Source organism: Lissotriton vulgaris, chromosome 7 (genome assembly GCF_964263255.1).
Source record: "Lissotriton vulgaris chromosome 7, aLisVul1.2, whole genome shotgun sequence".
In the NCBI taxonomy this organism is placed as follows: domain Eukaryota; kingdom Metazoa; phylum Chordata; class Amphibia; order Caudata; family Salamandridae; genus Lissotriton; species Lissotriton vulgaris.
The window spans coordinates 257,498,979-257,519,665 of record NC_141695.1 but is presented as its reverse complement, the minus strand read 5'-3'; the positions used below and the strand labels follow the sequence as shown (position 1 = coordinate 257,519,665).

At 46.1% G+C, this 20,687-nt stretch overlaps 1 protein-coding gene across 1 annotated transcript in view; it reads left to right on the top strand.

The window, feature by feature from the left end:
* The window catches only part of SCN1B (sodium voltage-gated channel beta subunit 1), a 385,196-nt gene that overhangs the window by 351,628 nt on the left and 12,881 nt on the right, over positions 1-20,687 (top strand). The window contains exon 5 of the mRNA XM_086930043.1: positions 20,205-20,311. Coding sequence (XP_086786169.1) covers positions 20,205-20,271 — 67 coding nt within the window. The 3' untranslated portion in view covers positions 20,272-20,311. The remainder of the gene's footprint in view (positions 1-20,204; positions 20,312-20,687) is intronic.

Below are 20,687 nucleotides of genomic sequence, written 5' to 3'. Positions count from 1 at the left end.
TCGTCGTCGGGGGCGGGCCGCCCGACGTCGAGAGGACGGCGGGAGAGGTCGCGAAAGAGGAGGTCGACGTCGAGGAGTCGGCGTTCGACGCCGAGGAGAAGAGGGTCGACGCCGAGGAGACGGCGTTCGACGCCGGAGTCCAGGAGACGTCATTCGACGCCGGAGAAGCGTCGTTCTGCGTCCAGCAGACAGCGGTCAGCGTCGAGAAGTAGGTCCCCCTCTCCAAAACGGCGGAAAAGGGACTCTAGTCCCAGGAGTCACGCTGCGTCCAGTGGAGGTCGCAAGAGGAAGAGGTCGCCTGCTGATGGGGATGGCTCTCCGCACCCCTCGCCTAAGGGATCACCGGGCTCGGTGTACGAGGAAGTGTACACTCCGTCTCGGCCCAGGACTCCTAATCCCCCCCCCGTGCCTAAGGAGGACCCTCCACCCAAACCACCGCTGCCTTCGGGAGATCCCTCTCCACCTCCGATCCCTCCGCATGGGCCCACACTGCAGCCGAAGGTTCCTCCGCCGAGGGCCACTTCCCTGCCGTCCCTGCCTGTTCCTCCTAAGGGGACTCCGAAACCAAAACCCCGGGAGGAACCGAAGAAACCCCGTGAGGAACCACGGAAGACCCCCCCACGTAAACCAAAGGAGCGCCCACGAGCTGGCAGGTCACGCTCTCGCTCGGGGCGGAAGGAGAGATCGCGGCACCGATCATCCACGCGATCGCGGCACCGCCATAGGAGGCGCGAATCGCGCTCACACACGAGGTCCTCTGGGACCAGGGATTATTCACCTACCCTATCGGGGTCACCGGACACCAGAGTGTCCCCGATAGATGACCTGGTTGCCTTTCAGGACGTCCTGTTGAGGGGCGCGGCAAAGCTAGGCATATCCCTGACAGTGCCTACGCCAAAGACTTCGGTCATTTTCGAGACTCTACATCAGAAGCATCTGTCTCGTCCTCTCCTGCCCCTGGTGCCAGGCCTGGAAGAACCGGCTATGGCTCTGTTTCTCACCCCGGCGGTGACGAGGGCGGCTCCATCGAGATTACTAAAGAAGTACCGGGCTCCCGACTCGGATCCGGCCTTTTTGAGAGCCGAGCCCCCGCCTGACTCCGTCATCGTCACGGCGGCCCGCAAGCAGCATGCCACCACTCCGACCTCCACGGTCCCCCCGGACAAGGAATCTCGGTGGATGGATTCGGCGGGGAGGAAAGTCTGTGGAACTTCCGCTACCTCCATGAAGGCGGCAAGTGCCACGGCTTTGTTGGGACGCTACGACCGCGCCCTCTGGGACTCCCTTGAGCGCTTTGCGGAGCATTTGCCCCGGGAGCAGCGTGAAGACTTCGTGGAAGTCCTGAGTGAGGGGATGCTGGTGGCCAACCAGATAATCAGCGCGGCTGCGGACTCTTCCCTGTTGGCGGCTCACGGATTTTGCCACGGGATCAACCAGCGGCGCCACGCTTGGCTCCGGCTTACGTCCCTGAAACCGGACGCACAGCAGAGGGTGGCCAATCTACCGTTCTCCGGTGAGACCCTCTTCGGGAAGCATGCGGATGATGAAATGGCCCGCATGAAGGCGGAGGCAGAAACGCTGACGGCTGTGGGCCTGGAGAAGCCCAAAGAGACCAAGAAGCAGTACCGCCCCTTCCAACGGCGGTTCGGCGGACAAGGCCGTGGACGAGGACAGGCTTCGGGGCACGCACAACAGCAGCAGCCATTCCGTAAGCCGTTCCAGAAGCGGCAGAAGGGCAGGGGAGGCCAGCAGTCGGCTCCAGCGCCCAAGGGCCAGGCGGGGTCTAGGCCCTAGGAACTTACTTCCCCCGGATCCGTTACCCACTCCGGTAGGGGGAAGCATACAACTTTTTCTGGCAGAGTGGAGAAAAATTACTCAGGACAAGTGGGTGCTGAATATTGTTTGCAATGGATACAGTCTTCGGTTCACCAGCCCTCCTCCAGCTATTCCCCCGGTCGGCTCGCAGTTTCAGCTGCGCGAGCTTCAGGCGGAAGCGGATGTCCTGTTAAGGAAAAGGGCGATAGAAGATGTACCGCTGTCTCACAGAGGAAGAGGTCTGTACTCCCGGTTCTTTCTGGTTCGCAAGAAGGACAAGAACGAGTTCAGGCCCATTCTGGATTTGCGACAGGCAAACAAATGGATTCGCAGGGAAAAGTTCCGCATGCTGTCGTTGCATCAGATTTATCCTCAGTTGCAACGGGGAGACTGGCTTTGCGCTATAGACCTACAGGATGCTTACTTCCATGTGCCCATTGCACACAAACACAGGAAGTTCCTGCGGTTCCAAGTCGGCACCAATCATTATCAATACACAGTACTCCCATTCGGACTGAAGTCTGCGCCGAGAACATTCTCGAAGTGTATGGCGGTGGTAGCAGCACACCTGAGGAAGAACAAGGTGTTCGTCTACCCGTACCTGGACGATTGGTTGATCAAGGCATCCTCCTTCTCGGAAGCGCGAGCGCACTTCCAGAAGACGTGCGTTCTCCTGAACAAGCTGGGGCTGCACATCAACATGGCCAAGTCTGTCCCGACTCCGGTCCAATGCATACAGTACTTGGGAGCCTCCATCAATACACTGTCAGCAAGCGTGTCTCCTTCGGAAGAGCGACGATTATCACTCCTTCGGAAGGCTCAGGCTCTTATGACGACTCCATCTACAACAGTGAGGACGGTGTCTTCTCTACTGGGATCGATGGCCTCTTGTATCTTCCTGACGCCACACGCACGGCTGCACATGAGACCGTTGCAGGAGTGCTTGGAGGACCAGTGGGATCAGAGGAAAGGATCTTGGGACGACAAGATTCGACTGTCGCTGCATGCTCTTCAGTCTCTGAAGTGGTGGTGTTCGGCGGAGAGTCTCCTCAGAGGGGTTCCCTTTCACAAGGACATTCCCACGCACACTGTCGTGACGGATGCGTCTCTTCTGGGATGGGGAGCGCACTCCGGGACTCTACAGATTCAGGGCACGTGGTCACCGATGGAGACCACGTATCACATCAATTTCCTGGAACTCAGGGCTGTTCACTTGGCGCTGAAGGCCTTTCTTCCGTCCTTCCAGACCAACTCTCTGCTTGTACAGACGGACAATACCACCACAATGTATTACCTCAACAAGCAGGGGGGCTCGAGATCGCGCACCCTGTCGCAGGAGGCGCAGACGATCTGGCACTGGCTCCTGGCCAGAGGACTGACGATAACGGCCACCCATCTACCAGGTGTGCAGAATGTTCAGGCAGACGCACTGAGCAGACAGCTGCAGGAAAACCACGAATGGGTCATAAACGACGAAGTACTAGGAGAAGTCTTCGCAAGGTGGGGAACTCCAGACGTAGATTTGTTCGCCACCGCCGAAAACAGCAAGTGCAGAGACTTCGCCCCCAGATACTTCCAACAAGGGACTCTGGGAAATGCGTTATGGATCGACTGGACGAACAACTTTCTGTACGCCTTTCCTCCCATTCCCCTGATTCCGGCGGTGCTCATCAAGCTGGCCCGGTCCAGAGCTCGGATGATACTCATCGCCCCGGAGTGGCCCAGGCAGTGGTGGTTCACGGACCTACTTCACCGGTCTCTCCTTCCTCACATTCGGTTGCCGTGCAGGCCGGACCTTCTCACGAAGTTCGGGGGACGGATGTTACACCCCAACCTCTCGTCTTTGAGTTTGGCGGCATGGCTCCTGAGATAGTGCAATATGGCCATCTGAATCTGCCCGATGATTGCATGGACATACTGAAGGAGTCTAAGAGGCCTTCCACTCGGACTTCATATGCTTACAAGTGGAAGAGGTTTTGTATCTGGTGCCAGTCTAAGAACCATGATCCTACGACCTGCAAGGAAGATGTCATCCTTCCTTACCTTTTACATTTGGCGCAGTCTGGCCTTAATGTCCATTCCATTAAGGTTCATCTTGCTGCATTGACTGCCTACAGGAAATGCCCTTCACAGACTTCCTTTTTCCAGATCCCTGTGATCAAAGACTTTCTGGAAGGCTTGAAGAAAGTATTCCCTCCTGTCAGGCTTCCCTCGCCTTCATGGGAATTGAATGTGGTGCTGTCCAGATTGATGAAGGAGCCTTTTGAACCTATTCATAAGGCTTCGTTGCAGCACCTGTCCTGGAAGGCGGCGTTCCTCGTGGCCATTACATCGGCCCGCAGGGTGAGTGAAATTCAGGCGTTGTGTTGTAATGAACCTTATACTGTATTTCATGCTGCTAAGGTTGTTATGCGTACTCACCCTAAATTTCTTCCCAAGGTTATTTCTGATTTTCATGTCAACCAGACTATAACTTTGCCTATGTTTTTTCAGAACCCTTCATCCCCAGCGGAGAGGTCTCTCCATTCCCTGGATGTTAGGAGGGTGTTGAAATTTTATCTGGATAAAACCAAGGATATTCGTAGGTCTGACCAGTTGTTTATCAATTATGGGTCGGTCAGGACGGGTCTTGCGACCTCAAAGCAGTCCATCTCTAGGTGGATTGTGTCCTGCATACAATTGTGTTACCAGAAGGCTAATAAGACCTTAGGAGGTAAGCCTAAGGCTCATTCCACCAGGGGCAAAGCTGCCACGACGGCTCTGCTCCGTAACGTGCCGATTGCTGAAATCTGCAAGGCAGCCACTTGGAAGTCGGTTCATACCTTTGCTAAACATTACTGCCTGGACACTGACGCCAGGGCAGACGCTCAGGTTGGCCAGGCTTCGCTGCGGAATTTGTTCGCACAGTAGTGGCGTTATGTATTTGTTCTCCACCGCCGCTTTGGTGTGGGGATGGGCTTGCCATTCTATTCACTAGATTATGACTATACACAGAGATCCCCTACTACAGAAGGAGTAGTTTCTGTCCTGTAACTCCAGTTCTGTAGTAGGGGTATCTCTGTTATAGTCATAAGCGCCCGCCCTCCTCCCCGGTGGAGATTTTTTCATCATACGAGAATGCGACAGGTCTGGCGTGCTTCGCCTTCAAAAAGAACTGAAGTAAGAGGGACCTGCTATGCATTCTGGGATACTGGGAGAAGTTCTGGAAAGTTCTCTTAAAGGCACAGTATCCTATTTAAGCCACATAATGGCAGCCTATGGGGCTTGTCTGTCCCTGCCTTCCTCTCTATCATTCCTGAGTCTTTGACTGGGGGAGGCAGGTTTCTCTATGGTAGAAACTAGCAGGCTGTGCTGTGTGTGGTGAATTTTGGTGGAATTTCTAGTTGAAGTACTGGACAGTGTAGCCTGTGGATATAGGCTGCATTATTTGTCTTTAAATTCTCTCTTAAGTGTCTTTGCAGTTTCTGCATTATTTTGACAACTTAAGAGATTATTTTTGATTGCCGGGGTCCACGCACATGGGCGGGACTATTCACTAGATTATGACTATAACAGAGATACCCCTACTACAGAACTGGAGTTACAGGACAGAAACTACTCCTTATGCTATCATGGGCTTGAGTGTTGAGAATAGTAGGGCTACTGGCCTCTACCACCTCCAATCACACCCAACACAGGCAGATACACAGACCCATGCAGAATCAAACCAACCCATAGTATGCTGCGTTATGGGGCGAGATAGACAAGATATCAAGCAATGCCAGGATAATCTTTTTCAGGGCCACTTATGGATTCAGGCATGCAAATACTTCTGCCTGCTTGATAAGCATCAACTGAGGGTGTTCTGTGAGGAGTGCTTATCAATGTGCACTCTTCAGTCTTCCCCCAACATAACATAGATGCCCTCTTCATCATTGAAACCAAGTGCACAGCCTCCTTCCTTCACACACATCCTGGACATCCTCATCCCAGATAGTTATAGAATCCAACATGTAGACAACACACTCAAAACAGGAGGTGGTTTGCAGTCATACATAGAAATCTGGCACTGTTCACAGCTCGACAACACTTACGTATTTCAAGCTCTTCTTCTGCCGCTTTTCTCTCTCAATATACCTGAAAAAGCACTCTTACGTGACGTCTAATCTTTAGATTCTGTTTACTCTCTGAAATAACTGTGCAGACTTAAGAATCTGAGGGGTAGGGGCTTATTGGCAATCATGGGGAGTTAGGCGCATTTCTGAGAAGAAGGATAAACTAATGGTACATTTCTAATGAACTGTTATGTAATCACTGGTCCCTGGGAGTGGGAATGTTCCTGATCTACTACGTGTTTGGGATGATGGCTACAATTGTAGTGGGTTTTTTTGCACTGTACTGTCGGAATTGCTAAAAGAAATACATTCTTTAAAAAAAAAAATGTGCAGACTGAAAAGTTGCATTAATCTGAGAATAATATGATATGTAAATGCCAAGTCGCACATGCCTGTGTTTTGCACAATACAAAGTGTTACCGCAAAAATAACTGAACATACCTTGTTCACAGGCCCACTCGGCATTGCCTTTCACAAAGGTTTGTTCCAGATCTCTCCAACTAGAAGTCTAAATCGTTTCTCTTTTAGCGGGCCCTGGGGCTGGAACGATTTCTTCCCAAACACGCACCGTGCTCTTTTTATTACAATATTTTTACAGATACCTCTGTCTAGATCTCCATATATATGGCAGGATAATGAAAGCATAACAATTATTTAAAAAAAATGGCGAGATGCGCTAAATGTGCCATCACATTTCACACTAATCACAGTCTCTACGGGCGAGTACAGCACAAATAAAAAGGGGTATATTTATTTAACAAACGTTTATGCAGGCATGTTTTTTGCCGCCCTCCTCCTTCTGCCGCCCTAGGCGGCTGCCTAGTCCTGCCGGACGGTAGAAGCGGCCCTGCGGGTCCAGTTTTAAGGGTCAGGGCTGGGTTTTGTTCTGTGGCTGGAAGCCGGGGGGGGGGTGGGGGTAGCGTTAGAGGCTAGTTTTAGGGATCAGGAATTCGTTGTAAAAGCATGTGTGATAAAGGCATTTGCACTGTAACAGCCTCGCTGTAATGGTATGCGTTACAGCAGAATGTGTTGCTCCGCCATACATCCAGTTGGAGGTTGTATACAGTTAACACATCTATTTAGACAGTGGGTCACATAGGTAGTTCTGATCCTGGTGAAGAGAGAACTAAAGTGTGTTCAAGGGAAATTAACCAAAGTGCCTGTCAAATGGGAGAAGCTTGAAGTCCTTTTTGAAAGGGACTAGGCAGGTGGTTAGGGAGGGTAAGGACGACAGAGAGTTCCAGATTTATGTGGCACTTCTACAGAATGACGGGATTAGGTATCATTCCCGACTAAATGTATTGGGGTCCAGGAGCGGAGATTGGGCAATTCTGTAACCCATATTTGCGCCAGAGATTTTCACTGTCTCGTTTAGATAGGAGGGTAAAGAGGAGCGCAGTGCACCGTGGGTAGTGCAGGTGGTTTTGAATTGGGCCTTTGCTTCAATAGGAAGCCACTGGACGGGTAGCAGGGCAGGGAAAATGTGGTGAAATTTCTTGAAACCTAAAATGAAGTGCATTGCTGCATGTTGTGTTGCTCTTAGCGGGCATAGGTGAACTTTGGGAATATCTGAGAGAATGGCAATTCCATAATCTAGTTCGGAGAGACCAAGACACTGCACCACTGTTTTGAGGTGAAGTCTTTTGTTGAACATGCATGTTCATTCTAACCCAGTCTCCAACATTCACTCTCAACTCCTGTCATCACAGGCAGTCATGCCTTTCTTCTGTACTCCCCCAAAATTTTAATGATTTTTGGGAAATCACTTTTATCCCATTGTCCCAACATTTTTATTTACTGACATCCAAGAAGGCACCAGAACCGAACACTTCCTTAGATTGTAGTGTGATTCCTTATTTGAAGAAGGAGGCGCACTGCAAGATACCATTAACATTTCCTCTTTTGAGTCCTCTACCTTTTAGCCAAAGACAATCTCACACCACTGCCCACCAACCTATTCGCTATGTATGTTAAAGTATTACCCTGAGGGTGATAGAGGCTACTCCTCTTATGGATTATTCAATATTTATGCAAATATGTCTTCAACTCTCTAGACATAGAGTGGATGACATTGGCAGATGCCAACTCCCTAGGGCAACTCTCACTTGCAAACAAGGTTTCTAAAACCTTACAAGAAAGAAGTTATTTGGTTCTGAAACAGTATCAACTTCAACCAACTTAAATGATAATCAATAACTACCAAAGCAAATATATTCCTTTTCTAGCTGGAAAGTGGCCACAGAAAGTCTATGCCTAAATTCACCCATTTCCAATCTAGCCCTTCCACATAACATCTACAATGTGGTCGTGGTGCGCCCCAACACATCTCTAGTATACACAAAACAAAATGCCAATACTGCTCAATTAATCAATCTATTTCTAATGTGCAACGACATTAAACTATTGCCATACATAAAGGACACACAAATGTCACATTTGTGTGTCCTTTATGTATTATTTATTAATTGAGCAGTATTGGCATTTTGTTTTGTTTATACTTCTAGTGGCGCAGCCTTACTGCGCTTGAGCCAAACCCTTTCCTTTGTTTCCTAGCCAACACATCTCTAGCCATTCCAGCTCCTAAAACAATTCTGCCAATCTACACTTACCCAATGTCATATTTGTTGAAGGTTAGATTCAACAATCTCTATCTGATTGTGCATGGAGATATACATTTCTTCGTCTTCAACAACAGATCTGCCTCCAAAGACAAATTCATACTGAGATTATCAAAAAAACTATGTCACCTGTTAAACCTGTTAAACTCCTTTTCCCTGGCCAACCTCTCAATGTGAATTGAATAACCTTTCCTAATACAGGATAATTTCTAGGGGGTGACGGTAAACTCTGCTCTGCCAGTGGAGTTCACAGAGTTTTTCCCACTTTGTGCTTTACTTGGAGTGCAGAGTTTGGCAAAAATGCCGCAGACCGCTGCGTGGTGGAGGTATTCTCCTACACGACTCGCCAACTATAAATTGGTGAGTGAGAAAAGAGGAGCGCTAGACTGCCTTCTGATGACATTTGTCAACATGGGCAGTCGCAGTAGCTCGGTCCTGCTAATGTTGAAAAAGCTGCTGCTCGAGTAGAAACTCTACTCACACGATGGAAAGAAGCAGCGTCCTCTGGCGTGCCTTGGGGTGATGTTCGTACTGATTTTACAATACGTGACAAGCTCCTGATACAAAAAAAATCACAAGAGCAGTACGACGGACAGGAATTCAGCCGCATGTGGAAAACCGCATAATCTTAGAGTTTTTAGGCAACTCCATGGAATTCCACAGAGTAAACTTCTGTGAGTTGTACCCACCCCTAATAATATCTCAACACATTCACCCATTCTTCCTCCAAGGAACAACTTTCACAACAGTTTGGAATGTTCACCACAAAGTACTCAATGAGTCACCTCTGAGCAGAAGTCTGGACATGCAGTTCATTTTCTTATTTTTGCCACCAGGAATATCTTTTACTTTAAAATCATATTCCAAAGTTAGGTTCTTAACCTTAGAATTCTGACTGTAGCGATGGATACATGATGATTGGCAAAATATACATAAGAGGCTTGTGATCAATTTTCAGTATGAATCTTTTACCCCAGATATAGTTCTTGAACTTAATGACAGACCATACACATGATGGAACTTCCTTTTTTTATAACTGAATAAGCTTTTTTCTGCATCGTTCCATGTCTGGGATGCAAATGCCACAGTTGAACCAACATCGTCTCCAAGATGTGCTACAAATGGTCCCACACCTTTGTCACATGAATTAACTGTGATGTGCAATTTCTTTTTAGGCATGCACCTACCTAAAAGAGAAGCAGTGCAACGTTCTTCTTAAATTCTCCTAAAGCCCATATTCTTTTCCTTATCGTACTCATATTTAATGCTCTGCTTAAGCAACCTTGTTAAGGCTTCCGCTTTGTCTGCAAAATTGCAAATAAGCTTTGTATAGAACTCACATGGTCAGAAACATGACAAGACACCTTGTTTAGGAACTGGTGTGGGAGCTTCCTCACATCTTCCGATAGACTATCCTTTGGTTAAATTCCATCTTGTTTCAAAACATGAACCTAAGTCTAATATGAAGAACAGCTTGATTCCATGTTTTGTTGCTGACTTATACTAAGTCCTGGGCAATGGGTGCCCCCCAACCAGATCTTTGTTGAGGATACTAAGGTCCACATACATACACAATTCATTGTACTGTGTCATTTTGGGTGACTACAATAGGTGAGGTCTATGAGGAAATATCCACAGGACAATCACCTTCTACTTAAACATTGTCTGTAGGTACTTGGGCAACTCTTCTTCCACCTCCAGTGGTACACTCCTCATCATATGCTTAAGAGGCATATATTGTTCTTCAATTTTGATATTGTGAACAAACCAACTTAACTCTCCCAACACCTTAGCAAATAAGTGTTTATATTCCTTTAATGTGGTTTCTATTGTCCCTCACCAACCATCTATATGTTATCCACAGCACACTCACTACCAACTTCTCCCCCAATTTCCTTTACACCTTTCCTGTCCTTCCACATCCCTTCGTTTTTCAAGTGAGACCTGCATTATACTTCCAGGTCTAAGCCGGATCTCCAGTACACCATCATGTTTAAATCCAAGGGCATCCTGACGTTTGTTGGTAATGTACATGAAGTTAATACTAACTAAAAAATATCCATAGAGACACAACTTTTGCTCTGCATATGTTGCAAATTTGACACCAAAAGAATCCAACAATCTGTTTTGTCCAACTAATTCAAATGTTTTATGAGACACAACAGAAATGTGAGTGCCAGGATTCAGCAACAACTCAAGGGCTATGCTATTTATAATATTCACAGTAATCTCACTAACTTTATCTAATCCACTATGACCATAAATCTTTCGATTCACATTGAAAGAGCCAAACTTTTATTTCTTTGAACTAATGAGACGTCTCCCCCATGCTTTTTTTGTTTTTTAATTATTTTTATTTGTCAACAAGAGGGTATCACAGATATTTAGATACAAAACACAAAAAATGAAGAAAAAACGAAAGGGAATATGCATATAGAAGAGAGAGCGTCACAATAGCAGTATTACAAATTAGGATATCTCTACCTTAGATAGTACAGCATTACAAATATAAAAAAACAAACATCAATGTTTAGCCTCATTAATATCACAGAGGTTAATCACTAGAATAAAAGCCCCCATATAGCATTTAGTTCTATCATAGAGTGAGCACCCCTAGCATTTTCCAATGCAACTACCATCTCATATGATCCTTAGCCAACATCCACCAATCGCTTATTGAAGGAGGACAAGGACAAATCCATAGACGGGCGATTACCAGCCTGACAGGAACAAGTAGGATCAGAAATAAACAAGAGAGTCTATGATTCATATTCGCTGGGCCAATCATAATTTCCCTAATCGAGAGAGATGGACCTATCCCCAGCCTCTGAGAACATACCTGGCCCACATGCTACCAGAATTTAACCAGTTTTGGACATGTTACGCACATATGGGTTATGCTTTCTGTGTACAAATCTCATCTAGGGCATTTTGTCCGAGCACTGACTGAACCTGACAGAGCTCATTTGGCTATTTTCTCTGGCGTGTAATACAGCAGGCATATAGTGCGAAATTGTTGTAATCGCAAGTTAATAGAGTGGACTGAATCACCAATGCCGCTTAGACCCTGTTCAGTAGCTTCTGTCGTAACAGCTATTCCCAGAGTCTTACTCCATCGTTCTGACAGTCTTTGACCATCGCCTTGTCTATAGCCAATAAAACATTTATACATGTAACTTATAAAAGACTTTGTCTTCTCCTCATGCAAGCAATCCCCCATGCTTATGTTTATTTTTATCTACTCCTACAAACTCTCGTAAAATGACCTAGCTGCCCATTATGGCTGCAATTTTTAAGTAAAGGCAGACCCAATTTTGAACTCATCGAATGTCTCTTGGGTCTACATCTGCAGCATACGTTGTCCCGTGCAATAATTAACTCAGAAGATGATTTCTTTCATCCCTTCTGCACTATTTTTACAGCTGCCACTCTTCCTACGTCATTTAGCTTCTCCCTATGATGACTTGCAGTGTTACAGCACACCGAAGCAAAGAATCCTTGCTAGAAAGCAACTTTTTTTGAATTTGTTTGTCATAACAACTCAATAAAACTTGGTCCCTGACTAAAGACTCCGCAAGATGACCAAACTTGTATTGTGACAAAAGTCCTCTCAATAAAGTGGTGTATTTATCTACACTCCACAGTTCCCTGCTTCATTTTGAAATATCGGAATCTCCTACTTACTAAACATATCTGGCTTGATAATGGTTTCTACAAGCATTCTACAATGTCATCAAATTAATCAATAACTTCTCCTTCAGCAGACTTCGGAAGCTGAGCATAGACTCTCTGTACTCCCAAAATAAACCTCTGTCTGCTTGCTCTAAATTAGTGTCCATTCACAGCACTGGAGTACACATTAAATGCATGATGCCACTCTTTCCAAGGTGGTTCACCTGGTCCTTGAAGAAACAGAGTTGGTGGGGTCATGGTATCCATAATAACAGGTTGTACTTCTTAACCAATTATTACAAAACATTTGGTAAATGTGCTCCGTCAATGTACACTCACATAACCACCAAAGATAAAGTCAGCACTGGAGATGATAGTTTTACCCAACTTATTAAAAAACAGGCTTGAAGCAAAACGTGGGTCAGTACTTCTATTTTAACTTGTTTCCAATGGGCCCATACCACACCAGACAAGCAGGCGCTGCTGTACGCAGTCGAAACCAGAGACACAAATGTGAGTGTGCACCCTGGCTGGGTGTTGAAGTATGTCCCAGTCAATGTGTCACAGAGGATGATATGGATGTGTGTGGGGGCATCGGAGGCACCAGAGAACGCAGCAGCATACAGGTCTGCACATCACTGCTTGTGCCTCAAGTTGCTGCCCTAGCCCTGTATGATGCAGCACACTGATGTCACACCCCTCACTCAGTGAAGCTCCAGAGAGAGTGACAGATAACCTTCAACTTCACCACAAGGCTCTAGCTCAGACAGTAGGAGCTCATCATGATAACAACAATTCAAGAGCAGTTGTCCACAGACTCGCAGCTCAACTTCCCATCATGGCTGAAATATGAACCCTAACCACATGGTCTGCTGTCAGTGTTGATGTAACCATGTAATCCATTCAATCTGGAGCCCCTTCTGACCCACCACACCTTTGTCAAAGGACTCATACCATCGCCAATAATCCTATAACCATCCTTAACACCTCCATTGACTCAGCTACTCTCCTAGAGAACTGGAAACATGCCACCATTATCCCCCTCGCTCAAGAATCCTTCTACTGACCCTGCCATGCTCACCAACTACAGATCAATCTCCCCTACACTGTACCTAGTCAAGGTTTAAGAGAAACTCACTAACTGGTGCCTCACTGACAATATAAACACCACCGGCTCCTCAATACCACTCAATCTGGGCCAGGCCTGCCACTAGCTCAGAAATAGTGCTGATCGCTGTCAATTATGACATCTGCATGATCCTAGACAGAGGAGACAAGGCAGCCCTCTCATCGTTCTGGATCTGCCTGCAGCATTTGACAGAGTCTTGTAGGAGAGTAGGATCTGCTTACTATGGCTACCCCCACTTTTTGCTGGTGTTCACTGTTTTTCGACTTTAGTCTGGCTGGGGCCCTGCTATCCTGGACCCCAGCCTAGCTGCTTCCTCTCTAATATGATTGCATGTACTTTAGGTACACTCAGTTTGGTTACTGGGGTACCCTTGTGAGTCACTAGTTTATGGTAAACTAGGTACTAAGGGCATAGGTACCCCAGAGGCCTACCAGGGGCTGAAGCATGTATTATGCCACCCCTGGGAAGCCTTCCAAAATGGCACCACAGGAATACTACTGCAGCGTGGATAAGGTGGTGCATGCACCCCTTACTAAGATATAGGTTACCTATATGTACCTTTAATCACTGACACATATAAACGTATCAGTCACTCCTATGGCAGGCCTTATCAATCCTAAAGGCAGAATGCTTGGTTTTGTGGGAGAGGGTGCCCATGCATGAGCTGGGACCCTCTGCAGCTTTCGGAGCCTATTCTCTGAGGCTGTTCTGTGATGCAGCCAGACCATATACTCAAGTTCATTATAACCTTGCGGTAAATGCTAACTTTGAATGGTTGCATGGAAACATGTCGTGTTTGGTGTCAAACACTTTGGAATCCTACCCCCGCCAGTCCTGGCGGCGGGGGTAGAATTTCACCCTTCTAGAGGGAGAGACATGTACACACTGGTCTAACCGGTATTAGTTTAAAAGAGCCCAGGCATCACAAAATGGATGCTGCAGCCACAGACACGAGTCTGACCTCCTGCTGCTGGACGAAACTCCGGCTGGGGAGGCCTGCACAATAGGTTTCCTGTCACAGGGAGGTGTAACCACCTCCCAGACAGGCTTCAGTGTATTGGGCTGGGTGGGTGCACCCCAAGAGTGCTTTGAAAGTCTGCACTGGGGGTACACTTGGTGTCCCTGTGCATAACCCAGTTCAAACCGGATGCAGGGGCTACCAGCCCCTGCTCTGGCGCGAAACTAGACAAAGGAAATGGGTGTAACCACCCCAGGGACCCTTGGCAACAGGACTTTAGATTACACCTGGATGAAACTCTGAAACTGAATCCTGGAACTTCGACGCTCTACTAAAGAATAGAGAACAGAAGAATCTCCCTTGGGGTCAAGGAGTGACTCCCCTGCTCAAGCAGGCACCAACGAAGCATCTTGCCAGTCTGCATTTCCGAAGCTCCCGACGGACTCCGTAGTATTTATGACACAGGAAGAGGATTTCCAGACTTCTCAGAGGCTGACACGAGTCCCCAGCAAAGCTGAGACCTGCAGCCCTCACAAGTGATGTGAATCCGGAACCCCTGGATACTGTGCACATTTGCTAAGTGCATTAACTTCCTGAGTTTTCCTGAAGTTGTGCTTTGGGTTACTGGTAGCCCAGAGCATCATCTACACAAAAAATTGGTGGCCTACACTCCACGAGTTTTGCGTGAGCCCGCTTCTTGCATTTCCACTCGAGGCTCCTTCGCGATCCCTGGTCGGTCGACTGGTGGGTCACCTCGAAGATAACTCTACTTTCCCTTGGGCTTTCCTGGTTGCTCCAGACGTGCCCTGACTCTCCACCACGTGGTGAGTCCCTCAGATCTTGCTGGTCTGCACCGAAGCATTTATTTGATTCCTGCGTGGGTTGCCAAGGCTTGTTGGGTCCAATCCGCAAACCGACACCGCAGCACTCGACATCCTTTGTGGGACAGCTGGAATCCAGAACATGGTTGTCGTCGACGCCTCCTGGTCCTCGTGGCTGAAGAGTCAAGCTTCACCTCCTTCACCTGAAATCACCCGACATCGGTACATTCGACTATCATGCCCCTGGTCACTGGCAAGTGACCCAGACTCTGTCCCCTCTGCTTTCAGGTTTTTCTCATCTTCGATCCAGGCTTTGATCACACCGGACACTTTCCACTTGGACGCTAGCAGCACTTTGCAGCAGATCGCCATTGAAAATGATGACGAAACCCGACACCAAAAGATACCTATGCACCCGGCTTCCCTGGGTGAGGTAATTCGAGTTCTCCAGTGCTCCCAGCGGTGTTGGCTCTAGAATCCCCTAGTTCTAAGGGGTTTGCTCCAGTCCATCTCTAAGTGTCCTTTAACTTTAAAATTCCAACCGCGACTTTCCCCGTAGAAGTTACTGGTGATTTGCGGCTGTGTTCACACACTGCACTCGTCCCCGGTGGGTCCCCTGTGTCACTACCTTGGCTGCTTCCTGGTGGCCCCAGCGGTTCTACAGGCTCTAGGCCTTGTATCAATGCAAGTCGTGGTTCTTATACCACTTTCTTAATATATGGTTTGGTACACCCCTAGGGCTCATCGTATATTGTGCTAAATTACTGTGTGATATTAAGTTTACTGAATGTACTTTTGCTTCTAGCCTCATAAAGGGACTAGAGGGATATGTTTAGAATAAATACATATATTTTATAAATATACCTAGTGTGGTTCTCCTTTCACTTGACCATTCACGAGATTATGGACTGGTAAAACAAGCTACTTTACATTCCTCCAAGACTTAGCCTGAAGGCTGCTCTCCACAGCTACCACTAGGATAGCTTTCTATTAAGGTTACCTTTAACCTACCATCAATAAGGGTCGTTTGGACTGGTGCTAGGTGCCCACTAGAATAGTGGACAGCATATGCCAGGCCAACTTCTCACAAGTCTCATGTCCCATCCTCAACAGACGCCTTCACAAGATTACCAACCAAGGACCCACTCTCTGCTGGATTTGCTCACTTTTAATGGATGGAATGCAAGCCGTCAGCCTGGTGCCTTACTCCTCGGAAGCCCGGAAACTCTTCTTTGGTGCACCTCAAGGTTTATCCCTCAGTCCCACCCTTATTTTAACTGGTACATGATCCTCTTGGCCAATGCTATGTGTGCGCGACATCAACAACCTCTCATATGCTGCCTATACTCAACTTATGCTCTCAACAAGTCACCCAACAGAAGAATCAACTTCACCATCTGTGTGACCGAAATTACTGATTTGATGAAATCTAACTGTCTCAAGCTCAACACTGACAAGACAGAAGAAGCAATCTTCAGCAAGAACACCTCACCATGAGATTCCAACTGGTGGCCGGCCGAACTCAGACCCACATCCATGGCCAGCACCCATGCCTAGAATTTTGGGATCATCCTCAACAGCAAACTGGACCATGCAAGTCAGAACTATCACTGCATCTTGCTTCCATACATCTTGAAAAACCATCATGAAAGCCCTCGCCAGCAGCAAACTGGACTATGGGTCACCCTCTGTGCTGACATCACCAAACAACTCACCAGACAAATACAAACCATCCAGAACTCAGCAGACAGACTCATCCTCAACCTCCCATGTAGAACCCACTTCACAAGGTACCCCCCTGGCTCCTGATATACAAGACTGCTTGGTTCAAACTTAACCCACACCTACCGGAACAGCCGCATCTCCTTTCACCAATCACCTAGACACCTACACTCCACAAGACTCCTCCTAACACACATTTGATGCTTACACATAACTTAATCGGGAGGACAGGCATTCTACATCTTTCCTAAAGCCTAGAAGTATCTCCAAATTCACGTCAGAGCCTCCTCCTCTCTTCTTGAATTCCACATGAAGCTGAAGACCTGATTATTCTACTAACCACCCTGTCCTAGGCAAGGCTAGACACACACACATACCTACTCTGCACCAGGATACCCCCTCAGGTACCAGTGCCCTTTACAAATACACAATACACAGACAGCAAGGACAAGTGTGCTACCAGATCACTTAGGTCTGCTTAACAGACAATGGCCGCCCGATCCTCGGTATGCTGTACATTTGGCCATTTAGTGAGTCTAGAATCCATAGGATGAGCAAGGAAAGTAGCAAATAAAATGTATTCATGACTCATAGCTTCACTTGCCAACTGCCATCGTAGTTTGCTCTTATTTTCTAAGCCACATTTCTCAGTTGCATCTGCGTGGGATAGAAGATATGTGGCGTATACAATATGTATCTTCAGTATTACAATCTTCCAGGCATAGACTGCTTTTGCTAATGGTACTCATTGTGATACCACTGCTCACATTATGCCTCGATGAGGTTAGGAGATACTTGGGCGCCAGTTCAAGCTTCATCGGAAGTGTCAGCATGAAACCCTTGTAAGAATAGCTTCCTTTGGACGATCAGACAGACCGAGGGCTGGACCTATTCCTGGATGTTTGTTGCGGATAAATAAGCCAGCACGAGTATCAGAAATGTAGGTGTGATCCTGATTTATGGAACTTTTAAGGATTTTCAAGATATTGATGGAACTTTTAAGGATTTTCAAGATATTGAGACTCTAGTTACTCCGATATGGAATGCAGTTCTTGACTTTGAGAAAAATCTGAGAAATTCTTCTTGGTATATAACCTGGACCAGAAGATTAGTTCCCTCTTTTGCTTATCAAACTTAGAGAAAGCATGATTTTTTGATGGAAAAATATATTTTTCTCTGCTTTCGCCTTTCCCCTCTACTCTCGATAAACATATCAAATTAAGAATCTGTGCCTTGAAGAAAATTTGTCTACAACTCGACCTTCTCCGAAACGCACTTCGGCACATGACGTAACAGGAACATTTGAGCGCTAAAATGGATATAATTGTACCTATGTTAAAAATTATGATATACATAAGTATTGAGATGAATTATGTGCTGTATTGAAGCACCATCTAAAAGAACCCTTTTTGACCATCTAAGAGAAATATGAATAGTTATACCTAGGATTCTAAGTTCTAAAAGCTTGTTTTGATTATTCCTGTGTATGCCTACATATGTTAGTATGTCTACACTTCTAGTATGAAAGCAGAATGAGTATAGCTGTGGTATGTAAGAGAGTTTTTTTTAGGTGAGATTGAACTTGAGTGATTGGACGAGGGGTGAGAAAAAAAAGAGCTGTTTTTACTATTATATATATTTTTGTACTATGTTATAGTGGTCACTATTGATTCATATTAGATTTTTGCTACTATATTCAAACAAATATCAACTAAATTAGATTAATATATGTGGCAATAGTTTGTGTTCATTTGTAAATCTCGAGCCATTCCTATGATTTAAACCTTCTTTATAGCGAGTTATGTCTGCTCTATAATATCAGTGGCAGGCAATATCTTACAATCATTAGGGTTGCTTTTGGCTTTATCTTCCTTGCACTGTTAGTAAAGCGTGACCCCATGTGTAGCCTTAAACTATAGTGAGGATAATGTATTTATGTATATAAAAATGTGGTATCTGTATAGCCAGAACCTAGCAAAAAGCAGCTGCGCCCAGTATAGTGTTGAAGGCTTACATCCTGATTCATCAAGCTGTTAGGCGCTCGCAAAGGGCCAGATTCTGAGAATCTGGCCCTTTGCGAGTGCGATTTTTGCATTTGGGATTCATCATCCCAAATGCAAAAATCGCTAATTGCGAGCTCGTAATTTTGCGTGGAATTACATTTAAGGAATCTCTATTTGAGATTCCTTAAATGCAATTCATCATCCAATTTTTTTTTTGCGATTTCGCAATTTCTGACCGCAATTTACCGCGAGGTCAGACCTCGTGGTAAATTGCGAAAACTCAGAAAAATGCTTTTAAATGCATTTTTCTGAGTTACATGTTACACACACACATGTCCTTTGGTCATGTGTGTGTGCAACACCTGTGCAAAATTTCATTTGAGGGGTGCTACAGGGTGTCCTTTGGACACCCCTGGCACCCTTCAAATCGCTATCTTATTTGCGATTAGCTAATTGCTAATCGCAAATAAGGATTATGTAGGAATCGCATTTCTTTATGCAATTCCTACATGAATCCCGTTTTGCGAGTCCTTAATAGCGATGCGCTATGAATCGCTATTAGGGGCTCGCAAAACGGGAGAATGATGAATCAGGCTGTTAGTGACTAGACAAGTGTTTCTAGGTGACGCCGATAACTGATGGTGATCCTAAACTGTTCATACTTTATGATCAGGGCCACTAGGATTATGCAGCAGGGGAGCACCAAATTATGCGGCAGGTTTGACTAAATTAAGCTGTCAGAAAAAAATTAATTATAAGGCATATTGAGGCATATTGTTTGATTGTAATTCATTATTTTTTAATTTTTACACATGGTAATACCACCTTTGCAAAAATATCACCTAATTAGTATCAATTTAACAACTATTTTAGAAATAAGCAAATGAAAGCAGACTGGTTTTGTTGTGAAGGGCCTTCCACTGCACTCAAACATTACGTTTATTATATTAGACAAGATAACCAGCATGGGTTAAAGTTAACCCATGCCTATTAGATCTTACAAATTCAAAGAAAGAAGAGATACATTTATGTTTGAAACCTGAACTCTGCTGTGTATGTTAGTCTTTTTACTTTCTAACCGGCTTAACAAAGGTACGTGTTTAGATGACATTTTATAACCACAACAGTTTATAGGTTTGCTTCAAACTGAAACACCTTATCTATTAACTAACTTAAGTTTTGCTTCTGTCAGAATTAAATCCTGGTGCGGTGAGATGGTAAGCGATTCCAGGAGGCACTATTGCTTAATGGGCTCAAAGGAACCTACAATTAAACATGTATAAGCACACTGTTGCAGATGACAGTAGTTGTAAGACAGGTGACATGAATGTTAACAATAACTGATTGACTAACTGTGTCTCAATCCCTGCAGGTCTGACTACCTAGCAATAACATCGGAGAGTAAAGAAAACTGCATGGGTGTTCAGGAGGAGCCGTAGCGGCGGGAGGCGGAGAAAGGGGAGGCCTCTCCGCCTGAAGGTAAGGGGCTGCTGATCTTATTGCCCACTCAGCAAAGCGCTACCCGCTAGACCTTCAAATCGCCCATCAATTCATCCATGCAGAAAAACACAAGGGTCTTATAAAGACTGAAACCAGCATAATAAAACAAGGTGGGGAGAATCGTGCTCAAGTGTGCTTGGTCATGGATATGTCCCCACTCCACGGTGCTCTGCAATGTGTTGGTGTTATTTCCCTTCTGACAAGTTATGGTAAACTATTGATCATAGGAGAAATGGGTTGGGGGAATGCTGCTTGTACGTATCATGCCCCAACCATTTTAGATCCCACTGGGGGAAGTAAGGCACACAAGATGGACAATAGTGTGAGCCCTTCTAAGATGTCCGTTGTTTTGTTG